Source organism: Bos taurus, chromosome 10 (assembly GCF_002263795.3).
Source record: "Bos taurus isolate L1 Dominette 01449 registration number 42190680 breed Hereford chromosome 10, ARS-UCD2.0, whole genome shotgun sequence".
NCBI classification, from domain to species: domain Eukaryota; kingdom Metazoa; phylum Chordata; class Mammalia; order Artiodactyla; family Bovidae; genus Bos; species Bos taurus.
In genome coordinates, this window is record NC_037337.1 from 84,735,875 (window position 1) to 84,763,432 (window position 27,558).

A 27,558-nucleotide genomic window follows, 5' to 3' on the forward strand; every position below is an offset into this window, starting at 1 on the left:
CCCATTTAAGCTTTTTGTGGCATTTCACTGCTTGAGGCTGCCTCACTGCCCTGTTCATGGTCTGGTGGCATGCTGGAACTGCAGTGTTAGTAAGGGGGAGGGGCCTTGAGCTGGTCCCACTCTGGGGACAGCTTGCAAGCTTGCTTTCTCTTTTTTTCTTTATTGGAGTATAATTGCTTTGCAATGTTGTGCTAGTTTCTGCTGTACAACAAAGTGCTCTCAAGCTTTTTACCTAAAGGTTTAAGGTGAGAAACAGAAAATACTGTAAGGTTAAAACATGGGGAGTGGGGCTCACTCTTTGGAATGGGATGCCCATTACGTGCTGGTTATTTTAGCCATGGTTACTATGTGCTTCAGTTGCTATCTCATTAACTCCAAATGAGAGAGCAGACACGGAGAGCTTATGTAACTGTTTGCCCCAAGTCCCCTGGCTGGAAGGGGAGAGCCACGATGGTGCCCAGCCTGCACCATCACGCCCAGCACCTGCTCACCTCTGCCTGTGATGAGTCCAGGAGCTACGACAGCTGAGATTAAGTTGGTAACGAAAGTGGCGATTGTTAAAAACAAGCATAAACAGCTTGTCCTTTATGTAAATGTAGGTGGTCCGCACTCTTGTTACACTGACGAGCCAGCCTTCACAAAGCCGTCGGCTGCTCAGGTGTTATCTACTAGTTGTATCTGGGGGGAGGTGTGGAGGGGGGCCTTCTGCAGCCCCGTGAGGTGACTTTGGGGAGCTGCTGTCAGGCCTAAGCCAAGGCTGAGCCCTGAGAGCCCCTCCCAGAAAGAAAAGGGAGGTTAACTAGACAAATAGACTTCAGTCCGAAGACAGAGCAGCAGAATGAAAGTCCCACGGTGATTTATAAGTTATGGACGTGACGAGCAGGTTCAGAGGGGAGGCGCCCGGCGCTTAGCGCTCAGTGTCGCATCAGCGCCACTGCTCATAGCCTGTCCTCCCGTCACTGGCCTGACGGGCTCTGCTGTCTCTGGGGGAAGTGGGAACTGGAAAGCTGGGGAGCTAAGTGACTGAGCTGGGGCTACTGAAGGCACAGAACGCTTAAGTGGGAGGAAACCAGCAGTGAGAGACAGACCGCTCTTGCCAACTCAAAACTGTGCTTGGGGCTGACCCCGCTCTCCTTGTCCAGAGGCCACGGCCATATATTCTGCGGCTCTTCAGGTCTCAGTCAGAGCAGGGGGTTAACTTCCAGAGATGTTTAATCAGCTGGAGAGTCAATATCTGGGGGTCTGCGATGGGCTGTGCACTGGGGCGAGCGGTGGGGGTTGGGGAGAGCTATAAAAGGATAACAGGAGGCCCACTGCATGCCGAAGCGGGGCCCAGGGCAGTGCAGACCGTGTGCCCTCAGCTGGACACACAGGTGTTACCGGGATACAGTGACCGGCATCTCTGGGAACCTGGCGGTTACAGCGCTGCTCTCCTTTAGGGAAATGACAGGGCAGGTGAGTTTCCAGCCACACGTAACTTTCTCACCACCCTCTCCCCCCCGGTGTCTCACAGTGCTGGCCACCCAGCCCCGGGACCCCAGCAGGGACTGTGTCGACCAGCCGGAGCTGGCCAACTGTGACCTGATCCTGCAGGCCCGGCTCTGCGGCAACGAGTACTACTCCAGCTTTTGCTGTGCCAGCTGCTCCCGTGTCCAGCCGCCCGCGCAGCCCGTCTGGCAGCAGGGACACAGCTCATAGCACTGGGAGGAGAAGGCTCTCGGTCTCCCCTCTCTGGCTGAGGAGGGAGTTCTCCTCCGCAGACACTGGCCTGGTCAGAGCCGCCCCCTGCCGTGGAGTGCCAGCAGCAGCGGTCCCAGCGGTGTCGGCTTCTCTGGCTTCACCGGTGCCTGCTGGGATGTCAAGAAGCGGCCACTTGTTTGCAATAAGGACATCTTTCACTTGACAGTTTCTCTCTATAATTTGTTATACAGGATCAGCTCACTGTGTTCTTAAAGCCAGCTACCAGGGTTCTCACTTTGCTGAAAGCTGGGTGGGGAGGTGTGTCCGATCTGATTGGGGAAGGTAACTAACTCCTGGTGTGTATGTTAGGGAAACATTCTTTGCTAGAACTAGGTCTCATCTGGGGTCCAGATATGGTTCATCGCTCCAGTCTCTCTAGCCCTTCCTAGGGAATATAGCGACCAGCTTTAGCTGGTTGCTATAGTAGCACAAAGTTGGTGAAAGCCCTCAGCAAAGTGGGAGATAATGAAAACTAAAAACCAGGCTATTGTAAAACACAGTACCAACAGGATAGGGGGACCAGTGGAAGGGAGGGCGACGTTAAGAAAGGGAAAAGGGAAGTGGTTTCAGAGTTAGGTCATTCTTCCTCTCAGCCTCTTAAGGCCTTGATGCTAAGACAAGAGGCCTGGTTTCAATGAGCTTCCACGTCCCTTTCCACTTTAACCTTCTCCCAATCCCCCAGAGGACGGGCTGGGCCTAGTAACAGAGGTCTTTCTGGGGCACAGGAAAAACCAGCATTACCGGGACAGGTGATTTCTATTACCAACACTCTAGCTGGAAAAGAAACAATTGCTTCATGGTTGAGTGATACTTCTTGGTCTACCTCTCATTCAGCAACAGAAACATGGGCCAGGACAGAGGTCTTTTTTTCTTTCCAGTTTTAAAAACCATTGAGGTGCATCCCCTTCCGTGTACCATGGCTGGTTTGGCTATAGAAATTGGAAGGTAAGGACTACTTTCTTGGACTCCACTGTTCTCTAGTTAAATCACTATTTGTCAAATTGGTGGCATACTCCAGACCTTAGCTAGCCCTTGGAACCAGTCACAGAGCGGTGGGGTATGGTGAGAGTAAAACTCAGTCTAGACCAGTGGTTCTCACACTGGGAGCTTTTTCAAGAAATGAAGATGGGGGTCTACTGCCCGGAGATTTTAATTGGTCTGGAGTATGGGCTGGATATGAGGATTTTTAAAAGCTCCCAGATGACTCTCATATATATCCACGGTTCAGAGTCACTGCTGTAGCCCAAATTCTCAGAATGTGAGTCTTGTTAAAATGCAAATTCTGACAACTAGGTCTGGGCTAGGGCAGAAGTTCTGTGTCTCTACACAACTGCCAGGTTCAAGTCTGCACTTGGAGCAGCAAGAATCTGACATCAGAGATGTGCTTAGGAACGACCGGAGGCTCGAGTATGAATACAGATAGGAACTTTAAGAGAATACTAGCCCCAGTGAAAGATTTTTCTAGCCATCAAACTAGAGATCTGCGGCAGCAGTAGAATGCAGAGAGGACAAGACCACAAGGAACTAAAACTCATTCGCTAATAGAGAAAAGCGCAAAGAACAGCTCTTCATGGCAAAAGCTTCTACCACGAACATTTATTTTTGTTAAAGCAGACTGTAAATTCTCATCAGTACAAATATATATATAACTTACATCTGATTGTAAGGCCAACATTCGAAAGTAAAAATGAGATGGGATCTTACGTGGTTACCAGAGGTCAAGTGGCTACAACTGAAAACAGGATGTTCGGCTCACCACAAGAGGGAGGGATGCACGCACGCACGCACACATAACACACACACGCAGTCCTAACAAGACTGGGCCCTCCATCCCCACAAAACTCGGAACAAAACTTAAAAGGACAAAACAAAACCCACCAAGACCTACATGACAAACCAACACGGTAACCTGCGTTCCCGTCTCATGGATATGATTACATCATTGTCACCTTAGTGTTAAAGGATTAACATAAGGAAACTGCAGCAGTATAGAAAAGAAAAGACATTCTCTATTTAGATTGAACCCATTAAAATAATGACATTAGAATTTTTCATTACAGGTGTAAAACCAGGACAATACTGCTTGCTCTTTATTTAAAACTACTACCTAGCTGACGGTACTGGTCATAAGCGTGATTGTTGTTGCAGTGTGCTACTTACAGTAAATGATACCAAGTGAGCTAGGGATCCCACCTGCAACTTCCAGCCCTTCCTCTCTTTTACTTCAATAGGCATCAATGATAAATCAATCTTATGTACATTTTCTTACAGCTAACCCTTTTACCTTTGGCAAGATTACTTACAACTCATACAACTTTTTAATAGTGAGAACTATTTAAAATATTCTAAATGCATAAAAATAAAGATTTTGGCTTTTTGATATATATTTATAATATTTATTCTTACTCAAAATGGAAGCTCAACTTTACCCCTAAGATACAGCTCTGCTGGGCAGCTCCTGATGGCCCTGCTGGGAATTCCAGCAGCACAGCCTGCCTCTCGTCCCAAGTCCCGGCACAGGCCACCCTGTTCTTGATCTTTAAGAAGGCCAGTGCTGAGAGCAGGTAGATGAAAGGCCTGAAAAACTAAGGGAGATCGTTTCGCTTCCCGTTGTGTTGTATATTCCAGTAAATGTGCTTTGAATACAGATTCCTGTTCAGATACTTCTGCCTCTCTGTTGCCAGAGACTGGTAAGTGGCTGAGGGAGGCGGGGCAGAGGATGACAGCTCCTTGACTCTCTTAGTCTAGCTGCAAAACAGCTCTTCCCTAGGAATGGGTCTCTCCACTTTCTCAGTCACCCCCATCCACATGCTATGCCTGGACATGCCCTTGGGGACCTTTGGGATTAGTGAAAAGCATATTGGTTGGGAATGCAAAGTCCCCTTTGCTCCTCTGACCTCCACCCCCCCTGCCCGGGCCTAAGTACAGACAAAATATGTAAGCCATAAGGACTGCTTAAAGTTCAATTTCAAAAGTCTTCTGTAAATCACTGGAGAAAGGATTGGTGGGGGAGGGGTTAGTACGCTGCTTGGACTTGCTTTCCAAGGCTGCCCACTGGGCCTCGAAGGGATCCACCGTGCAGGTGCCTGCAGGAGCCTCAGTCTGCTTGTCTCCTGAGGCCAACCTGCTGTCGTCTACGCCATTGAGAGCTGCAGAACCGTTGAGGTGCTGAGCAGGAGGCTTAAAGAAGGGACTGGCAGTAGCACTGCTTGTCTCGTACTGTGGGAATGTCTGCTGCTTGACCAGGCTGGGAGACTGATGGGGCTGGGCAGCCTGTGGGTGGCCTGCGGTGCCAAACACGTTGGCGACCATCTGGGAGGGAGTGATGCCCACCACGGGCACGTTAGAGGCTGGATAGGTCATCCCGTTAGCCACAGGATAGGACTGGGCAGCGACAAAGGCTGGCTGCAAGGGTGGGACCACGCCCACTGGCACGGGCTGAGAGGTGAGGAATGCATTTCCTTGGAAAGGTGGCACTGGCTGGGAGATGGCAGTGGGTGGGGGTGGCTGGAGAACCGGCTGCAGAGGGGCAGCTGAGGCCTGGGGCTGCTGAGCCCGGACGCTCTTGGACACCTCCTCCAACCAGCGGTCGGCCTCGGAGGGAGTGCGTCTGTGACCAGCCTGGAAGAGACCTGGAGAGACAGCACCGGAAGACTGACCCCACTCGGTCCCTGGAAGCAACAAGAGGAAGAGAGGGAAGAATCAGGATCTTCAGGGGCTTTTTTCTTCACCTGATAATCTCGGTTATTTGAATGATCGTAATGTGGAACAAGCCCCCCCAGGGGGATAGTCTGTGGTTTTGGTAGGTGGGAGGAAAGTCTATTACCAGCTGAGGAGGTTTCCTGGCAGGACAGGGAGAACCCAGGAGACCTCAGCCGTGTGTCTGTGGTCTACCTCAGCCGTGTCGGGAAGCTGCCAGAGATGGCTCAACTGCACAAAACTGAAGCTGCTGGCTGGCATCAGAACCCTGGCCCCACTGCTGTGGCTCATCTATGGTCCAGAAACCAGCTTGCACACACTCTAAAGAGCTGAGGTGATTCACCTTCTGCTCTAACAGAATGAGAAGAAAATAACCAGGGACTTGCTGCGGGCCTTTCAGACACATGTCTTCCTGGTGAACTGCCTTTTTGTAGCCTTTTTTGTAGGCCTGCTGTTGTAGGAGGCAGGCATATCCACAGATCTAGATCCAGACACAGGCTCTTGCGAGGGAGGGCCTGGGGATCTGTGTCTTATGAAAGCTCTGTGGGTAGCTCTAGGGTCCTAAGAACTATCAATCTTACCTCTAAGAGCTCCTCTCTGACACCATTCTTCCTTAATAGTTTATTTCCAAAAGGGATCCCACTTTTCCTAAAAGGACTCCTTCCTGGTTCCCACTAAGGTAAATGGCTGATTTTCACACCAAGGTCACTTATCTGATCCCAGAATCCTCACCACCATGTGTGGTCACCTTACCCGAATGTGTGGCTGCAATTCCCTTGTTAGCAGCATCAGGGGCATAGGCCCAAGGGTTGGTTTCACGCACAGGCATTGCTACGGGTGCTAGAGCAGTAGGGGCTGGCTTAGCAGCAAGCACATGGAAGGCTGAGTCAGTGCCATTAGCTACAATGGGAGCAGACAACATTGATGGAGTTAATTCATGCAGGGTGTACAGGTGACCCCTTGGAGCTGGGTCAGTCAGGCCAATATGCAATACTGGTGGAAAGATAAGACAGAAAAGTTGGTGTGGGATAACCATGCCATCTGCAATGAATACACAAACGTTCTGGCAAAGACGGAATCAGAGGCTGTAATTAAAATGGGTGTACTGATAAAGTTAAATGACTTTTAGAAAAACATGTTTATGGGGAAAGAGGTAATAAAGACTAAAAAACAATTTCAAATTAAGTTAAAAAGAACTGCTTTGTATTACAAGTAGCAAAAATCTATTCTAGACATAGCTTAGCCTTTGGCATAATGATAAAGTATCATCTATCACAATTTCAAAAGATCAGATTATGCCAACAATGGTTAATACAATCATCCTTATTATGTGTGAGGCACTACTCTAATAGTGCTTTAGTGCGCATCATCTCAAGCTACTCCATCCATGGGATTTTCCAGGCAAGAGTACTGGAGTGGGTTGCCATTGCCTTCTCTGATCATCTCAATAAATTCTCTCAAAAACCCCATATTACAGTTAAGAAATCAAACTTGGTATGTGTTTTCATTTGCTTAATTTATAATTTGCTACAGAATTAATTTAATCTTTTTACAAGATTTTTCCCCTTCAGTAATGTTTGTAATGTCAAGGCACTTACTGTTTTTTCTTGTCTCCCTTTAATAAAATCCAGTCCTTGCTCCTTTACTCCAAATGGCTATCCCATCAGCTTCTACTCCTTCGCCCAGCTCTCTATACTTGGTATAGAGCAGACAAACAGGCACCTTCTGCCTTACACCATAATCATTCTCTCTTTAGAACTTGGCAACTATGCTTATGGCATTGGTGCTATTGACCCAGGGCTTGCCTAAAAGACTAGCTTATCCAAAAACTGCGAGTCCTCTAAAGGCAGGAAAAGGACTATATTCTATTTATAGTTTTGTATACCCACTACCCTGTAAATAGGCACAAAGTCAGCTGAATGTAACAGGAACTATATTCAGAAAGACTTGGGTTTACATCCTGGCTGTGTGATTTGGGCAATTTACTTAATCTTTCTGAGCCTAATTTTCCTTATCTGTGATGCCTATCTCAAAGGACTATTGTGAGGATTAAATGAGATGAGGAAAATGCATGAGTCCTTACCATGATGTACATGGCAGACATGCTGCTAAGTGCCCCATAAATAGTACCTATTACTGTTGGCAGTATAAATATCTGTTAGATGAAATGAAAAGCCACCTGATGCATATGAATATTAAGGTTTTGTTTTGTTTTTAAAGAGACTCCCTCCTAGAGGACAAGCATGTTACAGCTTTTCAACAGGTGCAGGCAAAAAAAGTCTGCACAGCAAAACTTCTTCTGAGCTCTCTCCCAAAAGAAATGAAGAAAGATCAATTATATAAGCTCAAATTCTAACATCTGTAATTTAAGTTATATAGGCTCTTTGTTGACCTTTGAGTCAGTCAGTTCAGTCGCTCAGTCGTGTCTGACTCCTTGCGACCCCATGAATCGCAGCACGCCAGGCCTCCCTGTCCATCACCAACTCCCGGAGTTCACTCAAACTCATGTCCATCGAGTCAGTGATGCCATCCAGCCATCTCATCCTCTGTCGTCCCCTTGTCCTCCTGCCCCCAATCCCTCCCAGCATCAGAGTCTTTTCGAATGAGTCAACTCTTCGCATGAGGTGGCCAAAGTATTCGAGTTTCAGCTTTAGCATCAATCCTTCCAATGAACACCCAGGACTGATCTCCTTTAGGATGGACTGTGGACTTCCTTGCAGTCCAAGGGACTCTCAAGAGTCTTCTCCAACACCACAGTTCAAAAGCATCAATTCTTCGGTGCTCAGCTTTCTTCACAGTCCAACTCTCACGTCCATACAAGACCACTAGAAAAACCATAGCCTTGACTAGGTGGACCTTTGTTGGCAAAGTAATGTCTCTGCTTTTGAATATGCTATCTAGGTTGGTCATAACTTTCCTTCCAAGGAGTAAGCATCTTTTAATTTCATGGCTGCAGTCACCATCTGCAGTGATTTTTGAGTCAATACTATTAATTCAGTATCTCTGAAAACAACTTTTACTAATTCTTCAATGCTACAAAGACTAGTTTTAGGATACTTGTTATAGAAGATGAAATGAACTGAAGAGCCAAGAGAAGTGCCTTTTTCTTTATGGGACTCTTGTGAAAGGGCAAAGACTAGGTGAGTCCAGTCTTGGCACCATTGTTATTTTGGGCCTGACTGTTCTCTGTTGTGAGATGGCTACTGTGTACATGGAAGGATGTTTACGGGCCTCCCTGGCCTCCACTGGGATGTCAGTAGTAACCACCCCCTGCCACACCACAAAACCCAAACATCTCCAGACAATGGATGCTAAATTTTTCCCAAGGGGGCAAAATCACCCCAGCTTTCTTTACTGTGGTAAAGAAAGCATGAAGCTAGAACCAACTCTGATGACTGCTGTTTCTGGAGAACTGGTTGGGTGCTTTGTCTCTTAACAGTTAAGTAGCAAATAAAGCAGTGGGTTGGGACTACTGATGCTCCTGACAGGATGGAGTGAAAGGAGGGCAGGCACATGCAAAATGCAGACAATCTCAGGAAACAGGAGGGAACAAAGCACAAAGACACTGTCGCACAGGGAAATGTAACGAACCTGAGTCAGTATCAAACAGGGAAACGCAGTGGGTCTGACCAGGTCTTGGGAAGCTCAGGATGCCAACTTACACTAGCGATCAGTGTCGTGAAAGTATTAGTTTCAAAGAAAATCGCAGGCTAAGTGAGCACCAACCTTGAAAGGCGGGAGACTGTGGTGCCACCACCGTCACTGGTTTGGTCATTGGGGCGGATGAGAAGGGATCCTCAGAGGGTGTGCTGAAGGCACTGGTGATCTGTGAGCACAGGGAGCTGATGCTCTCTGCTTCGCCGTCTACCTCTGGCACTGTAAGACAGACAGAAGATGGCTCCAGACAGAAAAACGGAACAAGTCTGGAACAGAATGGTGTCACGTGAGATGGCATTTTACACTGCCTCTGTTATTTGTGGAAGAAAAAGACTCAACTGTCAGGTGGGGCTATAAAAGCAACTTCAAGAAACTTACCACTATTCACTGGCTTTTTACATGAGAAGGTACAGAATGCTAACAATTCCTGCAGTAAGGTCTACCTTCCTCCCTTGCAAATCCCCAGATTTCTGTATTTCCTCTCCTGTGTGACACTGTTGAAAACACGCTGTTCTCTTTTTGTGCCAAGACTTTTGTTGCCAGTGAGATTTTTCTAGAAGACACATGCAACCTGTTTGTCTTCCAACCAGGTCCCAAGCTGGTGATGTGAGTTAAGTTCTAGAGGCCCCCAGTGACTCTTTTGAGAAAAATGGGTTAAAGTCAGGGGCACCAGTGGGCACTCAGTCCTTTTCTCTGTCATAAACTACGACAGTGTGATCACTGTCATTTTTCTCCAAAGTGTTAACATGAAAACGTGAACTGAGGTCTAGGACTCTAGAGGCTTTGTTCTTAATATTGACTCTGGAATACTTCTGTGTCACGGAGGAAGCTAATTATATGTGTTGAAGCTCTGTCTGCTCAAATGTGAAAAGAGAATAATGGTTTTGTTTCCCGCCTGCTCCAGAGGGAAATTGAAAATGAGGTACTTGAAGCATCTGGAGTTTTGGTTTTTATAGGAGTTGAGAGGTGGGTAAGACCCTCAGTAATGATCTAGTTTAACTGTTCTTTAGGTCGAGTTTTATCCATCAAAGAACTTAAATCTCTGTGCTTTTGTGCCACCAGCAGTGACAGTGCCCTACTGAGACACAGCTTCCTCAGATTCTGTTATAGCACTGGCTCAACATGTCTGAGAGCAAAGTAAAATAGGGCCCAATAAAAGCACTGACCGGATCTGACACTTTAGCTCCGGATCTTATGATGAGGATAGAGCTAGTGGGGTTGGCTCAGCTGTACAGAGGCCACACAAAGGCCTGTGTGACAGCTCTGAAAGGTAATGAGTATGTGTGAGCAATCCCACTGTCTCTGATGAACAACAGATCTTAGATTTATACAGGAGACCCGTTTAGAGTTTCCTCCCTAGGGAGCCAACCAGCCACAAGGACAAAGAGAACTTATCTATTTCTTCTGGTACATCTGACAGTGGTGCTATTTAACTGGATGTGTTTCCAAAGCCTTTTAAATTAATTCCGTGCTGGGTCCCAAATGGCAGAATAAGAAGGGAAACTTGAGACCCTTGATGTCTGAAAGCAGGTACACTTTCATCAGGACAAATCACAAACCGTGTAACTCGGACTAGGAATTCCCATCATGGCTCTGTTAACCTATTGCTGAAAAGAAATGAACAACTCCCATCTCTCTCCATGAACCTCCATTTTCTGCCAATGGGAAATGATACAAGATATACACAGCCACCAAACAGCCTCAGAAGAGGGGTAGATAGTTTGATGGGATCAGGGACTCCACTGGAGGTGACGTGACACTTCAGTACCTGAAGTTGGGGATGCCGTGTTACCTGTGTGTTTTATGGGGAAATCAGTCTTCCTCTGCATAGTGGAGGGCAACTCATTGATGCGCAGGGACAGTTGGCGTTTAAAGGGTGACATCTTCTGGCTAAGAGCAGGAAATCCTCGGAAAGAGCCTTGGCGAGCAAGCTGTTCAATTGGTGCATGCCGGCGTGGGATGGCGTGAGGATTGTTCATCTCCAGAGAGGCAGTGGCATCCAGAGTGGGAGAGGTGGGAGAGGATGGGGAGGTGGCAATGTTGCCAGGGGCCACTGACGAACCAACAGCTGTCTTATCTGTATCAGCTCAAGAAAGTAGGAGAATGAGGACCTTAGGGCAATGTCTTCAAATGATTTGAGCTCACACCACTGAGGAACCCCAAAAACCTCCTAGGTCATTTTACCCATCTACTTCCCTATGTATCTCAAAAGACAGGTTAGAAGCAGGGCTCAGATCTCCTGTTTTTCAGATAAATAAAAGGTTTAATAATCTACTACATGTCTCATGGTATATCTACTATTCCCATGTAGTAATTAAAACACTGAACAAAACTAAACAAAACAAAAAAAACAAAACTATGAACTCTTAATGTAAGGTCTTTTAAAGAACAATGGTGCACTGTTTGCAATGTCTGCTTGCTTTCTGGCCGGTGGGGGGTACAGAGGACTTTAGAAGTGGCAGAGTCAGAAGGGTCTAAACAAACTTAAGTTTGATTAGATGTTAAGTCATAAAGCAGGCATGGACAACAGGCTCTCTTGAATAAAAGCATACAAAAGTAAATTTTAAATTGGAGCAAACAAATACAAGACTGTTTCCATGTGAATACCTGCTGTAACACACTCTCATTGTGGTCAATCTCTACTTCCCCCTCACTCCCCACAATCCTCTGCAGATGCTAGGACTCAAGCATTTTGGCAGTTGCTGTAGTAGCAAAAAGTATTATTTGGTGGTATCAAAGAATATGCTTCCAGTCTGAAAATCACTGAAGCACATTAAATAACAGCTATACACATTCATTTGTCTAATTAAAATAGCACTGTGTTTTTTTAATTCTTTGGTATCCTGGCACAAATGTTGATAAGAAATGAAAAAATCATAATCAATACTTTAATTTCAAATAAAAACATATATTCTTTTTTTGGCTTAAAAATTAAAAGCTGTTTGGGTATTAGATTAATGAGTGCGTGCTAAGTCGCTTCAGTCATGTCCGACTCTTTGTGACCCCATGGACTGTAGCCCGCCGAGCTCTTCTGTCCATGGGATTCTCCAGGCAAGAATACTGGAGTGGGTTGCCATGCCCTCCTCCAGGGGATCTTCCAGACCCAGAGATTGAACCCAAGTCTCTTAAAGCTCCTGCTTTGGGAGGCGGGTTCTTTACCACTAGTGCCACCTGGGAAGCTGATGTTACCTAAAATGGCAGGTTTAGAATTAAAAGAATATAGTAAAAAATTAGCAAAATTATATTAATGTATATTTAAACCAAACTTTTTAATTTAAAAATACTCCTTGTTTTGGGTTTCAGCCCAAGTTATACACAAGAATGCAAAGCATTTTTTCCCTAAGCCCTATCACTCAGTTCTAAAATACACTGGCCTCAACTTCAGACAACAGCCTCCTGAGTGACTTGAATATTTGGACAGGCATTTTTGCTATGCTGCCAAGTGTACCTTAAAGAAACTCACATTCTGCAAAACCACACACTAAAGTTAATGGGGTTATGGGAAAATAGTGAGGGGCCAGCTTCTCAAAAATCTGTGGCCTTTTTTCATGAAAGTACTAAACAGTCATAAGCTAATAGAGTATCACTGAGATGTCTCTGCCTGCATTTCCACCTGGTATCACCATCTGTGGGTCCTTTGCAGCCTAAACCTGGGACTTGCACTTCCTTCAAGATGTAGGTCCTTGATAGGATTTGCTTTTCATAGAGATCAGATGCATCAGAATTAAAAAAAAAAAAAAAAAAAAAAATCTGTTCCAGGATACAGGTTTTCCCAATTTTGCTTTTAAATGTCTTTGCAACTTGTTCAACTGCACTCTCAGCTTCCCCAGGTAGTTAAAATTAATGGACAGAGTCAATACTTTGAAGCCACTCTGTTTAGATTTTCAGCTTTGTTCTTAAGGTCTTCATATGTTGCTGAGTTCTCTATGCCCCTGACAGCTTCCAAATATTAACCTGTTGGGAAAAGCTGTTTTAAATAAACATACATTGTAGTAGAACAAATTGTACCTTTCTTGGCATCTTGGATTTGTTTCATAATCTCCTCTCTTTCTGCTTGCTCAGTGGCTGTGGTAACACGGAATGATCCTTCTCTCGTGAAAGTGGTTCGACTGGCATCGAAAGTAGCAGTCACTCCACATTCCTTCTCCCGCTTCTGCTTACGTTCTAAACAGGCTGCAAAGGCACAGCCTACAGCATGGCTCAGTCTTTCACCCTGTACATAACAGAATGTTTAAAAAACGTTTTTACAGTTATGGTGTCAACAACTACAAATTAGCTGGACCACAAATAAGTCTGTTTTCACACAGGCAAAATGTTAGTAACTCCAGCTTATTAGATTTTAGTGTATTAATACGCCAAATTAATCTAAATGAATAATACCTTACATCATGCTATGACCCTCTACTGCAGTAGGCACCGGGTAAAGTGGCCATTGGTAGCCTGGGCCCTGTCAGCAGCCACCAACACTTTCTTATTAGTCATAGGTTCCTCTGTCACTTGTGTCGGCTCTGGCCATCAGCTGAGAAGACACTGCTCAAAGTTCCAGGCCCTAAGTATTGACGCCCAAACCTCTACTTGCCATGCAGGGGAATAATAGGAATATTTACCACGCATTTCTAAGCAACAACTGGAAAGAGGGCATTTTTCAGAGCTTAAATTTTCTGCCAACATGTCTAGGAACAAAAGGCACAGACTTAAAACTTCAGATAAATACAACTCCAGCGATAAGAAGGAATCAGGTACAGGAAAGCTGAGCCTTCTCAGTCTCCCTTTCTGAATGCTCTTCTCTTGCCCTGTTTGGGCCCTCAGTGCTTACAGGCTCTCTCCCATACCACCCCTATTTTTTTTCAGCTCTCTCAAACCCCAACTCTACTTCCCAACCACACAGAGGCAAAAATAAAACCATGTTTTCAGCTACATTTTCTACTTGTACAGGAATTAAACAGATAAGCCTGAATTTTTGGTGTGTGGAAGGAGAGGACGGTTTGTGAAACTAAATATTGTTTTAAAGATACACTGGATTATCTAGAGTAAATTTAATAAATTCAATGGATTCTTTTTTTTTTTAATCAGGGTTTTCTGTATTTTAAACACTATCCCTAACTGTGGAATAAAAGGGTTAGAGGTGATACAATAACTGCTGGCATCTTTTAACAGTGAGGAGAGATATCTGAGAACAGGGAACCTTTTGTGGAGTTTCCAAGATCATACCATGTAAGCAGCTGCTCCTACATATGGCTCCGAGTAAGTAATTTCACTGCATTTTATATGCCAATATCAGATACCATAAGGAGAGGTAAACGTCTGAGACACTTCTGTCCCTAGGATTTCACATGATGGTAAACTGTAAAGTCTCATTTACAGACTGACAGACTCATTCTTTGTGAATCCACATGAGTTTCATGTAACTACTTAGCAGGATGATAAATGGGTAGGCATGGGAGCATGCAATAGGAGAGAGAGCAGAAAGAATTTTAGAACCCATCTGCATTTGAGCACAGCTCTAGTACAAGGACAGAGCTATAGGCCAAAGAAGCTTACTATTTCTGCTCAGCCTTATGGCAGAAGTTCCTGAAGACAGACTTGCCCTCAAGCTCCATCCCAGACTCACTGAGTAAAAAACTGGGGTGGGGCCCAGTCATCTAATTTAATGAGCTCTCCAGCTGATTCTGATACAGAAGAACCACTGTTTGATACCAAACAGCCTGAGGACTATGATTTGACAACAGAATGGTTTTAAAATATAGCAAAACTCTGGATTTTACAAGTGTAGCAATAGCAAAATACACTGCTTTGTGACTTACGGTATGAGAGAGGAAGAAAGTGTAGTTTAGTTACTTCAACCCATTTTCAAAGCACTTGTGTCAAATCGAGGAGGAGCAGCTTTAACAATATCAGACACCATTTTGGAGCAGTTAGCATGAGCCAGGTCCTATGCTAAGAGTGCTTACACTTGTTACCTAATTTAGTCTTCACAGCTGTTATCTCCATCTTATACAAGTGGATACCAAGACTTAGAAAATGTTACATAACCTGCTCAAATCCCATGGCTAGTAAAAACTAGAAACAGGACTGGAACCCATATCTGATTCGGAGCCTGAGTCTCTAATACTTATTTTTACAACTGCTTTTTAAAAAAGCTTCTGGTCAATATTAGAATATGACCACGACTTCCTTTCCAGGTTAAACCTTGGCAAGAATTCACTGAGTTGTAGCCTTTATGAATAGCTACCCTGCCTTACTCTGTCTGGACTTTTAAAAACTCAGAAATCACATACTCAATGCTATCCTATAATTAAATAATTAAGATCATCATCACCTAAGAGACTCGTTTTTCATATCAGAATTCTGGGTAATTTAGATGAAAGATGACAAATTTGATTATTCTCTACTTCTAAACAAAACCAAAAACTTCTACCATGTAACAATTTCTAGCACAGCTCACTGTACCATAATTTAGTATTTCTATTTTTTTAATTAAAAATATACTCCAAACTCAGTTCTTGTGGTAGAGTCTTTTTGCAAATGAATTCGTAAGCACCTTTCAAATACCAATATCTTCTACCCAGACAAATTAGCAAATACATGTAAGGATCTTGAAAACAGTTCTAATCATGAACAGTTTTCTATAAAGCTTAGCAGCCACCATCCCCAGAGCACTTTTACTTTCCTTTAATAATCTTGGATCTCAGCCAACTATCTTGTTCTGTGAGTGGTGGGGTTACATCAAGAGTGTGAACTGCTTGAATAAAAGGGGTGAAAGCGGGCTCGTTTAGGCGCTTACAAGTTCTGTAACAGCATATACTTGTTAAAAATGCAGTGGAAACTGGCTGAGCCAACCGGGAAGAAGCTTGATGACTGTGGCTAGTCATGATGCAATTCAGGCTACTGGACTCACCGTGTCCTTGACGGCCATGAAGCAGTGACAGATCCAGCGCCGAGTTGTGCCATCACGACATATATAAGAGAAGGCCCTATCAAAGTTCCTATCTGGGGCACAGAAAGAAACTTTTTCTATTGTCTGGTCAACTATGAGGTCCTAGAAAAAGGGAAACACAAAGGAACAGTGGACTTGAGAGGTCAATCAAGTTTCTCAGAAGAAACACGGGATGTTCATTTCACAACACAGAATCCCTACATCTAATGCATCAGGGCTGTGGAAAAGCTTATCTGAGCCAGAAGTTGGAATACTAAGGATCTGACCTAGAAGAGATCCCCAGAGGCACTCTCCACAGATGTTTCTTTCCCTCACCTCATCTTCATGTTCTATAATACACATGCTTGCTGATTCTAGTTTTACAATGGTAAATTCCATGTTCAATTTTACAGTATATGTCAAACAATAATCCAATCCCCATATAAATTACACTCAATAACATAATTTCCAGAACAATTTTATGTGTTTATTAACTTATTTAATTTTGAATACCACTGAATGGCACAGTATATACATAATGTAAACATCATACAAAATGTTTTTTTTTAAATACTGAGGCTCTTTGGTGCTTCTGTGTGATGTTCCAATGGCCTAAAATCCCTAGATGCTGAGGTGGTGGCTGGAAGTGCTGAAGCACACAAACAAAATGACTTTTATAAAGCATTCCTGTTGCTCCACAAACAAACTTGCCAATCGTTTAAAAGTTCTGCAATTCTGTTGGCTCATTCTAATTTTATTTTGCATAACCTTGATTACTATGCATTTCCTCTTCAGTATCTCTTGCTATGCAGGAGTTACTGATACAGTTTAAGCGGGAGCCCTTTATCGATCATTCGCATTTTTGCAACATTTCTTCTCTGCGCATGATGGGTACCACGGTAACAAGTCATCCATTCCTATTATTCACTGTGGGGAGAATTAATTAATTCCAGTGCTATAAGTAACCACCAGGGGGCAACATCACTTTCTAGTAATAACGATTGTGTACAGCAATTAAAGATATAGCCTCCACATACAACAAATTTCATCCAAAGCACGAATGAAAACTATACAAGTTCTTAAAAATAAGCTAATTAAAATAGTTGTTTCCAACTATAATGTACATTTAAGACCACCAGTTCTCTTAAAAAAAACAGTCAAAAGAATTAAAAAGTAGCTAAATTAAATCATTTAAAGTATAATAGGTAAGCTACGCATGAAACTGTTCTTTGCCTGCTAGGCTTTCTTCTCCTTCAGGTGACATCTGAGTTTTTGTTTTTTTTAAAACTGCCTTCTGTTAAAATTTCTCCAGATTTTAGGTCTCTTAGAAAGTTTTAATTAATGATTAAATGTATGTGTATAAGTAACACCTTATGCTCTCTAAGGGCAGAGTCTATGTCTATTCTTATTTAGGTACTTAGGATCATTTTTTTCTTTTTCTTTTTTTTTCTTTTTTTTTAAATTAAGTCTTTATTGAATTTGTTACAATATTGCTTATGTTGTTTATGTCCTGGTTTCTTGGCCATAGGGCATATGGGATCTTAGCTCCCAGACCAGGGATCGAACCTGCACCCTCTGCATTGGAAGGTGAAGTGTTAACCACTGGACCAGCAGGGAAGTCCCGGATCATTTTTTTCTAATGCAAAGTGCTATGTACATTTAAGATATTGTGTGGACTCTTAAATAAATGTTAACTCATATGAGCAATTTACTAGTCCTTAAGATTTCACTTAAATTGAGTCTTCAGTTAAATAGTAGGTTAATGAGTTCAAATATAACTTACTAAAAATAGTGTTTTATTAAGGAACAAGAAGAAACTTTAGATGTGGTCTATTCTTTTTTTTTAAACAGTGGCAAAATGCCTATAGTATTTTACATCAAATTTGTGGGGGTAAACTTTTTTTTAATGTGTCAGAACAAAAATAGAACTCAGATCTTAACATTAAATGCAAATACACTGTAAGCTAAACATGCTGTATCATGTAGAACAAAATGCTCAGAGAATTCTATTCTTCATAAGGTAAATGAGTAACTAAATTGGTTTTCTGAACATTAACCAGTCTCTCAGAAGATCGTACTTTGGACAAAGTGGAAGGATATAGAGTGACTACAACATCTTAATGGCATTATGTTTGATCACAGGGATAAAAAAACATATGAATAGTAACATTTAAGCTTATGCAAGTTTTACCTTAGTTTTTTCATCCACAACTCTGAGTCCATCTGCCGATACCCACAGGACTGCCTTAACAGCTTTCTTTCCAGTCTTTTAAGAGAAACCAAAAAAGAAGAGGGTGGGGGGAGAGACACACACATATATAATATTAAAAAAAAAAAGGTCATATTCCATAGAAAACACTGACTTCTGCCTTCCATAAGTCACAAGTACAGATGGAGTCCAAGGTTCAGGAGGGGTGCCCAAAGCCAGATACTCAAATCAAACTGCAGAAACATTCAAGAAAAAACAAGCCAAAGCCATTATTTTAGAAACACAAAGCAAAACAATAAGGTAAAATTAAGTAAAGGGTAAGGAGGATAAATGGAATAAAAACCAAGATATCACATTCCGTAAAGGGCAAAGAATAAGTAGATTCTTCACCCATTTCAAAACTCAACCACGAAAACCAAGAGTTAGATAAATATTAAATACATAAGGAGTTACACCACAAGTAGCTTCTACGAGTGTATTCAGAGTAGAAAGTAATAGGTAAGTCTAAATTGAGATGCTGACCATTCTACTATACTTTGACCCCAATGTGTATGGCTGTGCCCTTGGTCACCTGAAATTTTCATATTAAAAACCCAAGAAATCTTCATGATTCCTTTAGCAATCTTTAAAAAGCATTACTTATTCTCCCAGGATTAACACAGAACTGCTTTAGTTTTTAATTTGACATTAAATGCAGACAGACATTTTGGGGACATAGGAGGATTAAAAAACCTGGAAAAATATTGTCATTATAATATAAATTCCTTTTGCTGGCTGAGAAAAAGCTTTGGCACAAGTCACATGAGAACAAGCTGATGAATGATTTCTCCTGTGATGGAATGAAAATGGGACAGGGGAGTTTCTAATAGCAATTTAGCAGCTTCCTTTCTTTTTACTTGCTCCAAGGATACAAACAAAATAAAAGCAAGGTGAAGGCTCAGCATAGGTATCAAAACATCATAAGAAAGCATAGATCAAAAGAAATCTGGTACTACTCTGGGAGGGACAAAGGAGGATAAAGAAATGCCTACCATTCTCCACTTTACATGTCCAAGCCCAGCACTCCTCAATAAAGCACGGCCTTATTTAAGTGAAATGTGTAATCCACTCTGGCTCCAACTCCACCATCACCTCAAATCTGATGAAGGCCTATTACATACCGGGCAATAGAAATACTTGAGTTCACAGTCCACTGAAAGGCGACACTCAGATAAAAAATAAATAATACAGTAGTAAATGCTATAGCTTCCCTGGTGGCTCAGACAGTAGAAAATCTGTCTGCAATACAGAAGACCTGGGCTCAGTCCCTGGGTTGGAAAGATGCCCTCGAGAAGTGAATGGCTACCCACTCCGGTATTCTTGCCTGGGAAATCCCAAGGACAAATGAGCCTGGTGGGCTACAGTCCATGAGGCCACTAAGAGTCAGACACGACTGAGTGATTAATGCTTTCAAGTGCTTTAGTAGAGCTGAAAACAGTTTGTAACAATGTCAGAAACAAGGCACGGTCAAATCTATTTGTGGAATTACGGGAAGGCTTTTTAAAACTGAAGAGTGAATTGGGTACTAAAATAATTTTTCTAGATGCCCCAGGTAGGAATAGGAATGCAGGGAAGTAATAGAGGTAGTAGACATCCCAGGCAGAAGAAACAGCAGTACAGGATATGGAAGCAAACAACAGAGCAAATCTGGGCCCTATAAATACTTCAGTGCGGCCTCAAAGTGGGGAGGCACAGTGGGATATAAAGAGCAGGAAAGACCTAGACATGGAGGACTGTGTATACCTGCTAAAGAATTCTATCTTAATTCTATGAGCAATTAGGAGCTTCTAAAAGTATTTTGGACATGATTAAACAGATTTGCATTTTTTAAATATCACTTTGGCAGCACTGTAGAGGAGTTGGAAAGAGACTGACAGGAGGTAGAAATACCACAACAAGATTCCAGGTGAGAGAAAATGAGGGTTGTGCTCTCTTGAGTGAGATATAGGGCTGGAGATGAGAAGTCTGAAATGGTGAATATAAGAGAAATGTTGAAGACCCCTCTCTGTTCCTGGCTTGGGTAACTGGGTGGAGAGGGTACCACAAACTAAGAAAACAGAAGAGATGCAGAAGCAAGTTTGAGAGGGGGAGACTAGGATTCCAGTTTTAGACAAGCAATGTTTGAGATGTGTGTGCAACATCCAGGCAATTGGATATACAGATCTAAATTCAGTAGAGAACTCTTAAGACGGAATTTTAGTTTTGGGAAACATCAATCGTGGGAGCAATATGAGGGCCAAGGACAGGAGAGAATATCAATAATTAAGGAATTGGGAGACAAGAAATGAAATATCAGAAAAGGAATAGTGAGGAGAATGTAGAGAGATTAGCATCACTGAGACCAATGGAGAGGAGTTTCAAGAAGTAATTTGTGGTCCAAAATGTCAAATTTTGTAAAATGACCAAGTAAGGAAAGATGTGAAACGTGTCCATTGGATGTAGCGATGAGTAAGGCACCACAGAGTGACAGCGGTTGAGGTGGCTGGTTATTTTTATTTTTAGATTGGCTAGGTTATGTTTGCCTAGTTGTTTGATCAAACACTAGCCTACATGTTGCTATAGAGGTATTTTGCAGATGTGATTAACATTTACAATCAACTAACTTTAGGTAAGGATTTCCCAGGTGGCTCAGTGGTTAAGGTTTGACCCCTTGGTCAGGAAGATCCCTTGGAGAAGGAAATGGAAATCGACTCCAGTACTATTGCCTGGAAAATCCCATGGACAGAGAGGCCTGGTAGGCTACAGTCTATGGGGTCGCAAAGAGTCAGACATGACTGAGCGACTTCACTTTCCCTTTCCCTAGTGACTGAAGGGCAGCAGCAACTTTAGGTAAAGGAGATAACCCTACCCTTGATAATATGGGTGGGCCTCATCCAGCCAGTTGAAGGCCTTAAGGGTAAAACTGAGGTTTCCCTGAGAAGAAATTCTGCCTGAATTTCCAGCCTACTGGTCTGTATGTGTATACACATAGAGAGAAAGACAGACAGACAGAGGAGGGAGGGAGACAGAGAAACAGACTGTGGTTCAGTTTCTCTGGAGGATCTAAAAAAGTGGAAGTCAGACTAGAATGGGTTGAGAAGTAAATGAAAGGCAAGAAGAGTCTACATATATTAAATACTTTCTTTAAAAAAGCTTTCCTACAAAAAAGAGCTGTACTGCAACAGGGGACAGGCAGAGGATCAAGGGAGGTCCTTTAAAAATTGTGGTAAACTAACGTGCTATACTAGAAATAGAATGGATTTTGGAGTAAGACAGATACAAGTCTGAATTCAATGCCACTATTCATAAGCTAAGGAAGTTACAGAGTCCTCTGAGTTTCTACTTCCTCATCTGTAAAGGATCTGTGGGGTTGGTAAAAGGACCAGAGTTATATAAGCACCTGGAATTTAAAGAGGGCAATAAACAATTAGTGTTCATTTATTGTTACATTAATAAACTTAAAAATTTCTCCCAACAACAAAGCTTCTTGAAAGAGTAAGACACACTTTCACCAACGACAACAGATAATGCTTATCTGCTGAATGACAAAAGCCTGTGGAAAGATGGAGACTAAAGCCCCAAAAGAGTAATGTAGAGAACAAAGTCGTCAAGGAGGCGAAATAGGATGAAGCCAGAATACAAATTTTAGATGGGAAAGGAAATGTCCCTTCCTTGAAACAGAGGGATGGAGTGAAGCCGAGTACAAATGAAGACAGATTAGTAAAGGAGTGAGTGACAAGTTGAGGAAGTTTACTTCAAAGAGCCACAAATTCATCTGATCAGGAGATGAGATGATCTACTTTGCTAGGGAGAAAACGGTAGGCAGATTTAAGAGCGTAAAGACTTAAACAGCAGTATTGGGGCAGTATAGTACAGAGACTACACAAACTCTGAAACCAGGCTGTTGTCTGAGTGTGAATTCTGGTTCTGCCATTTATTAGTATGATCAAAGGCAAATTACTTGACCTCTCTATGCTTCCGATTCCACTTCTGCATAACGATGTTAATAATGTCACATACCTCATGGGATTATGATGAGGATTCAATAAACAGACATACCCATCAACAACTATAACTGCCCGTATTTAACCAATGCTTAGGTAGTATTAGAATAGCAAGGAGAGTTAAGAAAGCCTTCCTCAGCGATCAAGGCAAAGAAGTAGTGGAAAACAACAAAATGGGAAAGACTAGAGATCTCTTCAAGAAAATCAGAGATACGAAGAGAACATTTCATGCAAAGATGGGCTCGATAAAGGTCAGAAATGGTATGGACCTAACAGAAGCAGAAGATATTAAGAAGAGACGGCAAGAATACATAGAAGAACTGTACAAAAAAGATCTTCATGACCCAGATAATCACAATGGTGTGATCACTCACCTAGAGCCAGACATCCTGGAATGTGAAGTCTAGTGGGCCTTAGAAAGCATCACTATGAACAAAGCTAGGGGAGGTGACAGAATTCCAGTGGAGCTATTTCAAATCCTGAAAGATGATGCTGTGAAAGTGCTACACTCAATATGCCAGCAAATTTGGAACACTCAGCAGTGGCCACAGGACTGGAAAAGGGCAGTTTTCATTCTAATCCCAAAGAAAGGCAATGCCAAAGAATGCTCAAACTACTGCACAACTGCACTCATCTCACACACTACTAAAGTAATGCTCAAAATTCTCCAAGCCAGGCTTCAGCAATACGTGAACCGTGAACTTCCAGATGTTCAAGCTGGTTTTAGAAAAGGAAGAGGAACCAGAGATTAAATTGCCAACATCCACTGGACCATCGAAAAAGCAAGAGTTCCAGAAAAACATCTATTTCTGCTTGATTGACTATGCCAAAGCCTTTGACTGTGTGGATCACAATAACTGTGGGAAATTTTTCAAGAGATGGGAATACCAGACTACCTGACCTGCCTCTTGAGAAACCTGTATGCAGGTCAGGAAGCAACAGTTAGAACTGGACATGGAACAACAGACTGGTTCCAAATAGGAAAAAGAGTACGTCAAGGCTGAATACTGCCACCCTGCTTATTTAAACTTATATGCAGAGTACATCATGAGAAACACTGGGCTGGAGGAAGCACAAGCTAGAATCAAGATTGCTGAGAGAAATATCAATAACCTCAGATATGCAGATGATACCACCCTTATGGCAGAAAGTGAAGAGGAACTAAAAAGCCTCTTGATGAAAGTGAAAGAGGAGAGTGAAAAAGCTGGCTTAAAGCTCAACATTCAGAAAACTAAGATCATGGCATCTGGTCCCATCCCTTCATGGGAAATAGATGGGGAAACAGTGGAAACAGTGTCAGACTTTATTTTTGGGGGCTCCAAAATCACTGCAGATGGTGACTGCAGCTATGAAATTAAAAGACGCTTACTCCTTGGAAGGAAAGTTATGACCAACCTAGATAGCATATTCAAAAGCAGAGACATTACTTTGCCAACAAAGGTCCATCTAGTCAAGGCTATGGTTTTTCCGGTAGTCATGTATGGATGTGAGAGTTGGACTGTGAAGAAAGCTGAGCACCGAAGAATTGATGCTTTTGAACTGTGGTGTTGGAGAAGACTCTTGAGAGTCCCTTGGACTGCAAGCAGATCCAACCAGTCCATTCTAAAGGAGATCAATCCTGGGTGTTCATTGGAAGGAATGATGCTGAAGCTGAAACCCCAGTACTTTGGCCACCTCATGTGAAGAGTTGACTCACTGGAAAAGACTGATACGGGAGGGATTGGGGGCAGGAGGAGAAGGGGATGACAGAGGATGAGATGGTTGGATGGCATCACCGACTCGAGGGACATGAGTTTGAGTGAACTCCAGGAGTTGGTGATGGACAGGGAGGCCTGGCGTGCTGCGATTCATGGGGTTGCAAAGAGTCGGACATGACTGAGCGACTGAACTGAAATGGGTAGTATTTACTATTTTGCTGGAAGGTAAGCTCCATGAAGGCAAGGTTTTTTTTCATACTTATTGTTCACTGCTGTATCTTTAGAGCTTAGAACAATGCATGGTACAGAGCAGGAGTTTAAGAAATATTTGTTGAAGGGATAAATTTGCTAAATATCTGCTATAGGAAAGAGGAGACAGTTAAATCAGTGATATATAAGGCTGCCAAACAGTACTGAGAATCCTGTGTAAGAAATCTGAATCTTCAATTTTATCAATATGTTCATTGTGCAACAGTAGCCTACAGTGTGCAGCATCTGATGCAAGAGACAGAACTACTTCAAAGTTGGGAGACTGAAGGTGGGAAAACTAAAAGATCATTTTAGAACAGGACTGCTCCCTATTTAGTCTCCTTATCACACACAAGGAAATATTTTCTTGGCCCAATTAGACTTCTATGAAAATATCTCTGCTTTTTGAGGTGTCTTTAATCTTTACAGTGTTGTACTAAATGCATCAGTGAAGCACTGTATTTGTCATATTTCATAGTTTCTGACTACTCTAAACAGGGGATGAAAACAGATAATATGAATTTTTCCACTTGTTCATACATCTAAGTGCCAGTTCTTGGATGCCAGTACAGTTTGCCACATTATGATTACTTCAATAAGGGACTGAGATATTAATACTCAAAGACACACCTGCAGCTGAAATTAAGTCCAAACTTCCTCTCACAAATTCTATAGTAGCAGTGCTTCTAAACTATCCGTCAACTTTTTAGAGTTTTTCATTCTGGTAATATAAACTAAGATTCCTAATCACTTTTTAGAAAATGATGAAAGTCACAGAGAGAAAATGAAAGTTTTCCTTTTGTTTGCCCTGAAACTGTCTACTTAAGCAAATTACCTTAGGAGATAAGGTTAAAATTAGCTAACCACAGGACTGAAAAAAGAGATAACCCAGAGTAAGTACGAAATGTAGAATACGCATACATCTTAGTTACATACACAACCCGTAAAAAGACTACATAATACTTCAGACACTAGTAAAAATGTGATAGGGGTAATGTATATATGACAATTAAAATTATTTTATCACCATGGTTCCAGTGCTTTCTATTTTAATGATAATTTCAAGGTAATAGGTAGAATTCACACTGACTAGTGTCAGTGCATAAAAAAATACAATTTTATAGAAAAGAGAAACCTGTTTATTATTCAAGCAGAGAAAATGGGTCTAATATGAATAGAACTTCAGTAACTGAGAATTTAAATTGGTGAAATCTAAGAAGGATCAGGCTATCCTATGAGTGAAAAATGTCAAATTAAGAATAATTTCAAGTAACCACTCAACTCTCTAAATATCCAATTCAGAATTTTAAAACTAACATTTCCCTTAAACATCTTTTATTACAGGTAGATACAAACCAGTACAGAAATTAAGCAGACTCTGACATTGGAGAAAAGGACAGCAGGAAATCAATTGATTACAAATTACTAAGTCAGGAAACTTGAACTTGCAAGTAAGAGAAATGTACAAGTAATCTTAACATGAAATTACTAGTGAAGAAACACAAACTGGTTGCAAAAATGATATGGGAATAGTAACTAAATAAGCTCAGTACACTGTAAGATCATTTTCTCCTAAATATCAAAGCTACTCATAATAAAAAGCAATGAAATAACTAATTACAATAAAGAACTGCCATCTACCTACTTATGTCCAGCTGCCTGCTGTTTTTTTTAAGTAAATACCACTTCAGAAAGTTTTTTTCAAGGATGGAGATCATAAGTTGGTAGGGTTCTCAGGATGTTGACAGGTTCTTACAGTCACTCTTTTGTTATACATATTGTTGTTATTTGGGGAAATACTTCAGATTTCCAGTTGGAAAATTAAGTTTCTAAACTGTTTAAATCACAGATTAGGAAACTTTCTGTGAAGGACCAGATACCAAATAACTACAGCTTTGCAGGCCATATAGTCTGTGTCATCTACTCAAGTCTGCCTTGCTGTACAAAAGCAGCCAGACAATATGTAAACAAATGGACATGGATTTGTAACAATACAACTTTATAAAAGGGTTTTGGAAGGACAATTCATTATATTGAAATATTAGATCTGTTTGGAATTGCTCCTGAATTCTTTTTCTTTTCTATTTTTTAAAACAAATATCCTTATATCCCACTAGTTTATTATAGTATAATATATAATATTATATATATAAATTATTACATTAACTGAGACCTGAACTCAGGTGCAGTCCAACTCTAAAGTTCTGTGATTCCCAAGGCCAACACTGAAATAAGAACATGCAATTAATCAACATAAATAGAAGTAATATTGGGGGCAAAACAATTGTGCTGAGAATACGATAAGAGCAAAAGGTGTTCTAATGTAAGCCAAAGCAAAGGAATGCTATAAAGACACACAGAAGCGTAATTTGGCTTAGCTATGAAATGTTAAGAAGCAACAGCAGCAAACAAGGCCAATTTGGGCAGGAAGATTAGAGCAAGTCACTCTTTCTGAGCAACAGTGATATGCCATTCTACTGTGCAGAGCTCTTTCTGCTACACACCAAAGAGGTCTTCAAGGGTACCCAGTATGTAAAGAATCTCTGGTCAGTCTTTCTGCCACACCTACACACAGAGATAACCCAGTCATTATGGTGTAATAACATATTAGCAGGCAACCATGGCACAGAGTGCCTTGTAATGAGTGAACAAGACAACTTCTTTTTAAAAAAAAATCTGAGAAGGGCCTTCAAATCTATTAGATGACATTTAATTTCTGAACAGACTGTGTAATGAACAAATTTTGTCTTAAAATTCCAAGATACAGTATGTATCTTCAAAGGAAAGAGCAGTAAAGAAAAACACAACTTTCTATAGAATTTGAGACTGGTACTATCTCCAATGGCTGCTTTATTAAAAATACAGTAACTTTTATCTTGCACTTTCTTAAGTGAGAAGGGCCTTTAAAGGCTTTCAGGAAAAAATAAGGATGATACAATGTCATGAACCAAACAACAAAACAGATTTTTTGAGGCAATTGAGCTCTTCCAGTATGCCAAATCACTTTTTGAGGGGAAGAAGGAACCTAGAACAGAAATTATTCTAATATTAAGTTCATATTTCAAACGTATATAATAGAAAAAGTGGAAATTCCACAGGGACCTAAAATTCAACCTGTCTGAAACCAAATTCATTACACCTCTTCTCACAGTGAAAGACCCCCCCCACCATGGTCATCTTTACCATAAACTTAGGTCTTACCTTCTGTCTCCTTTCATATATACCTAGGGTGAATGAATGAATGATCTCCTCACCCCAGTGGCTGTTAATGCTGCTCCTTCTATGCCTTTCTCCTCTTAGTGTAACTGGAACTCATAGTCTTAAGTCTCAACCTTAAGTATCATCCCCTCTCAGAAGCCTTGAACACAA

The 27,558-nt window shown here is 41.9% G+C and overlaps 2 protein-coding genes across 4 annotated transcripts in view; one reads left to right on the top strand and one right to left on the bottom strand.

Moving 5' to 3' along the window:
- The window catches only part of PAPLN (papilin, proteoglycan like sulfated glycoprotein), a 37,804-nt gene extending 33,680 nt beyond the window's left edge, over positions 1-4,124 (top strand). For all 3 annotated transcript variants that reach the window (XM_024998132.2, XM_024998129.2, XM_024998130.2), the window contains one exon: positions 1,514-4,124. In XM_024998132.2, the coding sequence (XP_024853900.1) occupies positions 1,514-1,698 (185 nt within the window). In that variant the 3' untranslated portion in view covers positions 1,699-4,124. The remainder of the gene's footprint in view (positions 1-1,513) is intronic.
- NUMB (NUMB endocytic adaptor protein) overlaps positions 3,795-27,558 on the bottom strand; it is a gene marked incomplete at its 5' end in the record, with an annotated part of 117,189 nt that continues 93,425 nt past the window's right edge. The window contains 6 exon segments of the mRNA NM_001101951.1: positions 3,795-5,411; positions 9,166-9,315; positions 10,889-11,182; positions 13,105-13,309; positions 15,995-16,135; positions 18,204-18,278. Of these exon segments, the coding sequence (NP_001095421.1) occupies positions 4,696-5,411; positions 9,166-9,315; positions 10,889-11,182; positions 13,105-13,309; positions 15,995-16,135; positions 18,204-18,278 (1,581 nt within the window). The 3' untranslated portion in view covers positions 3,795-4,695.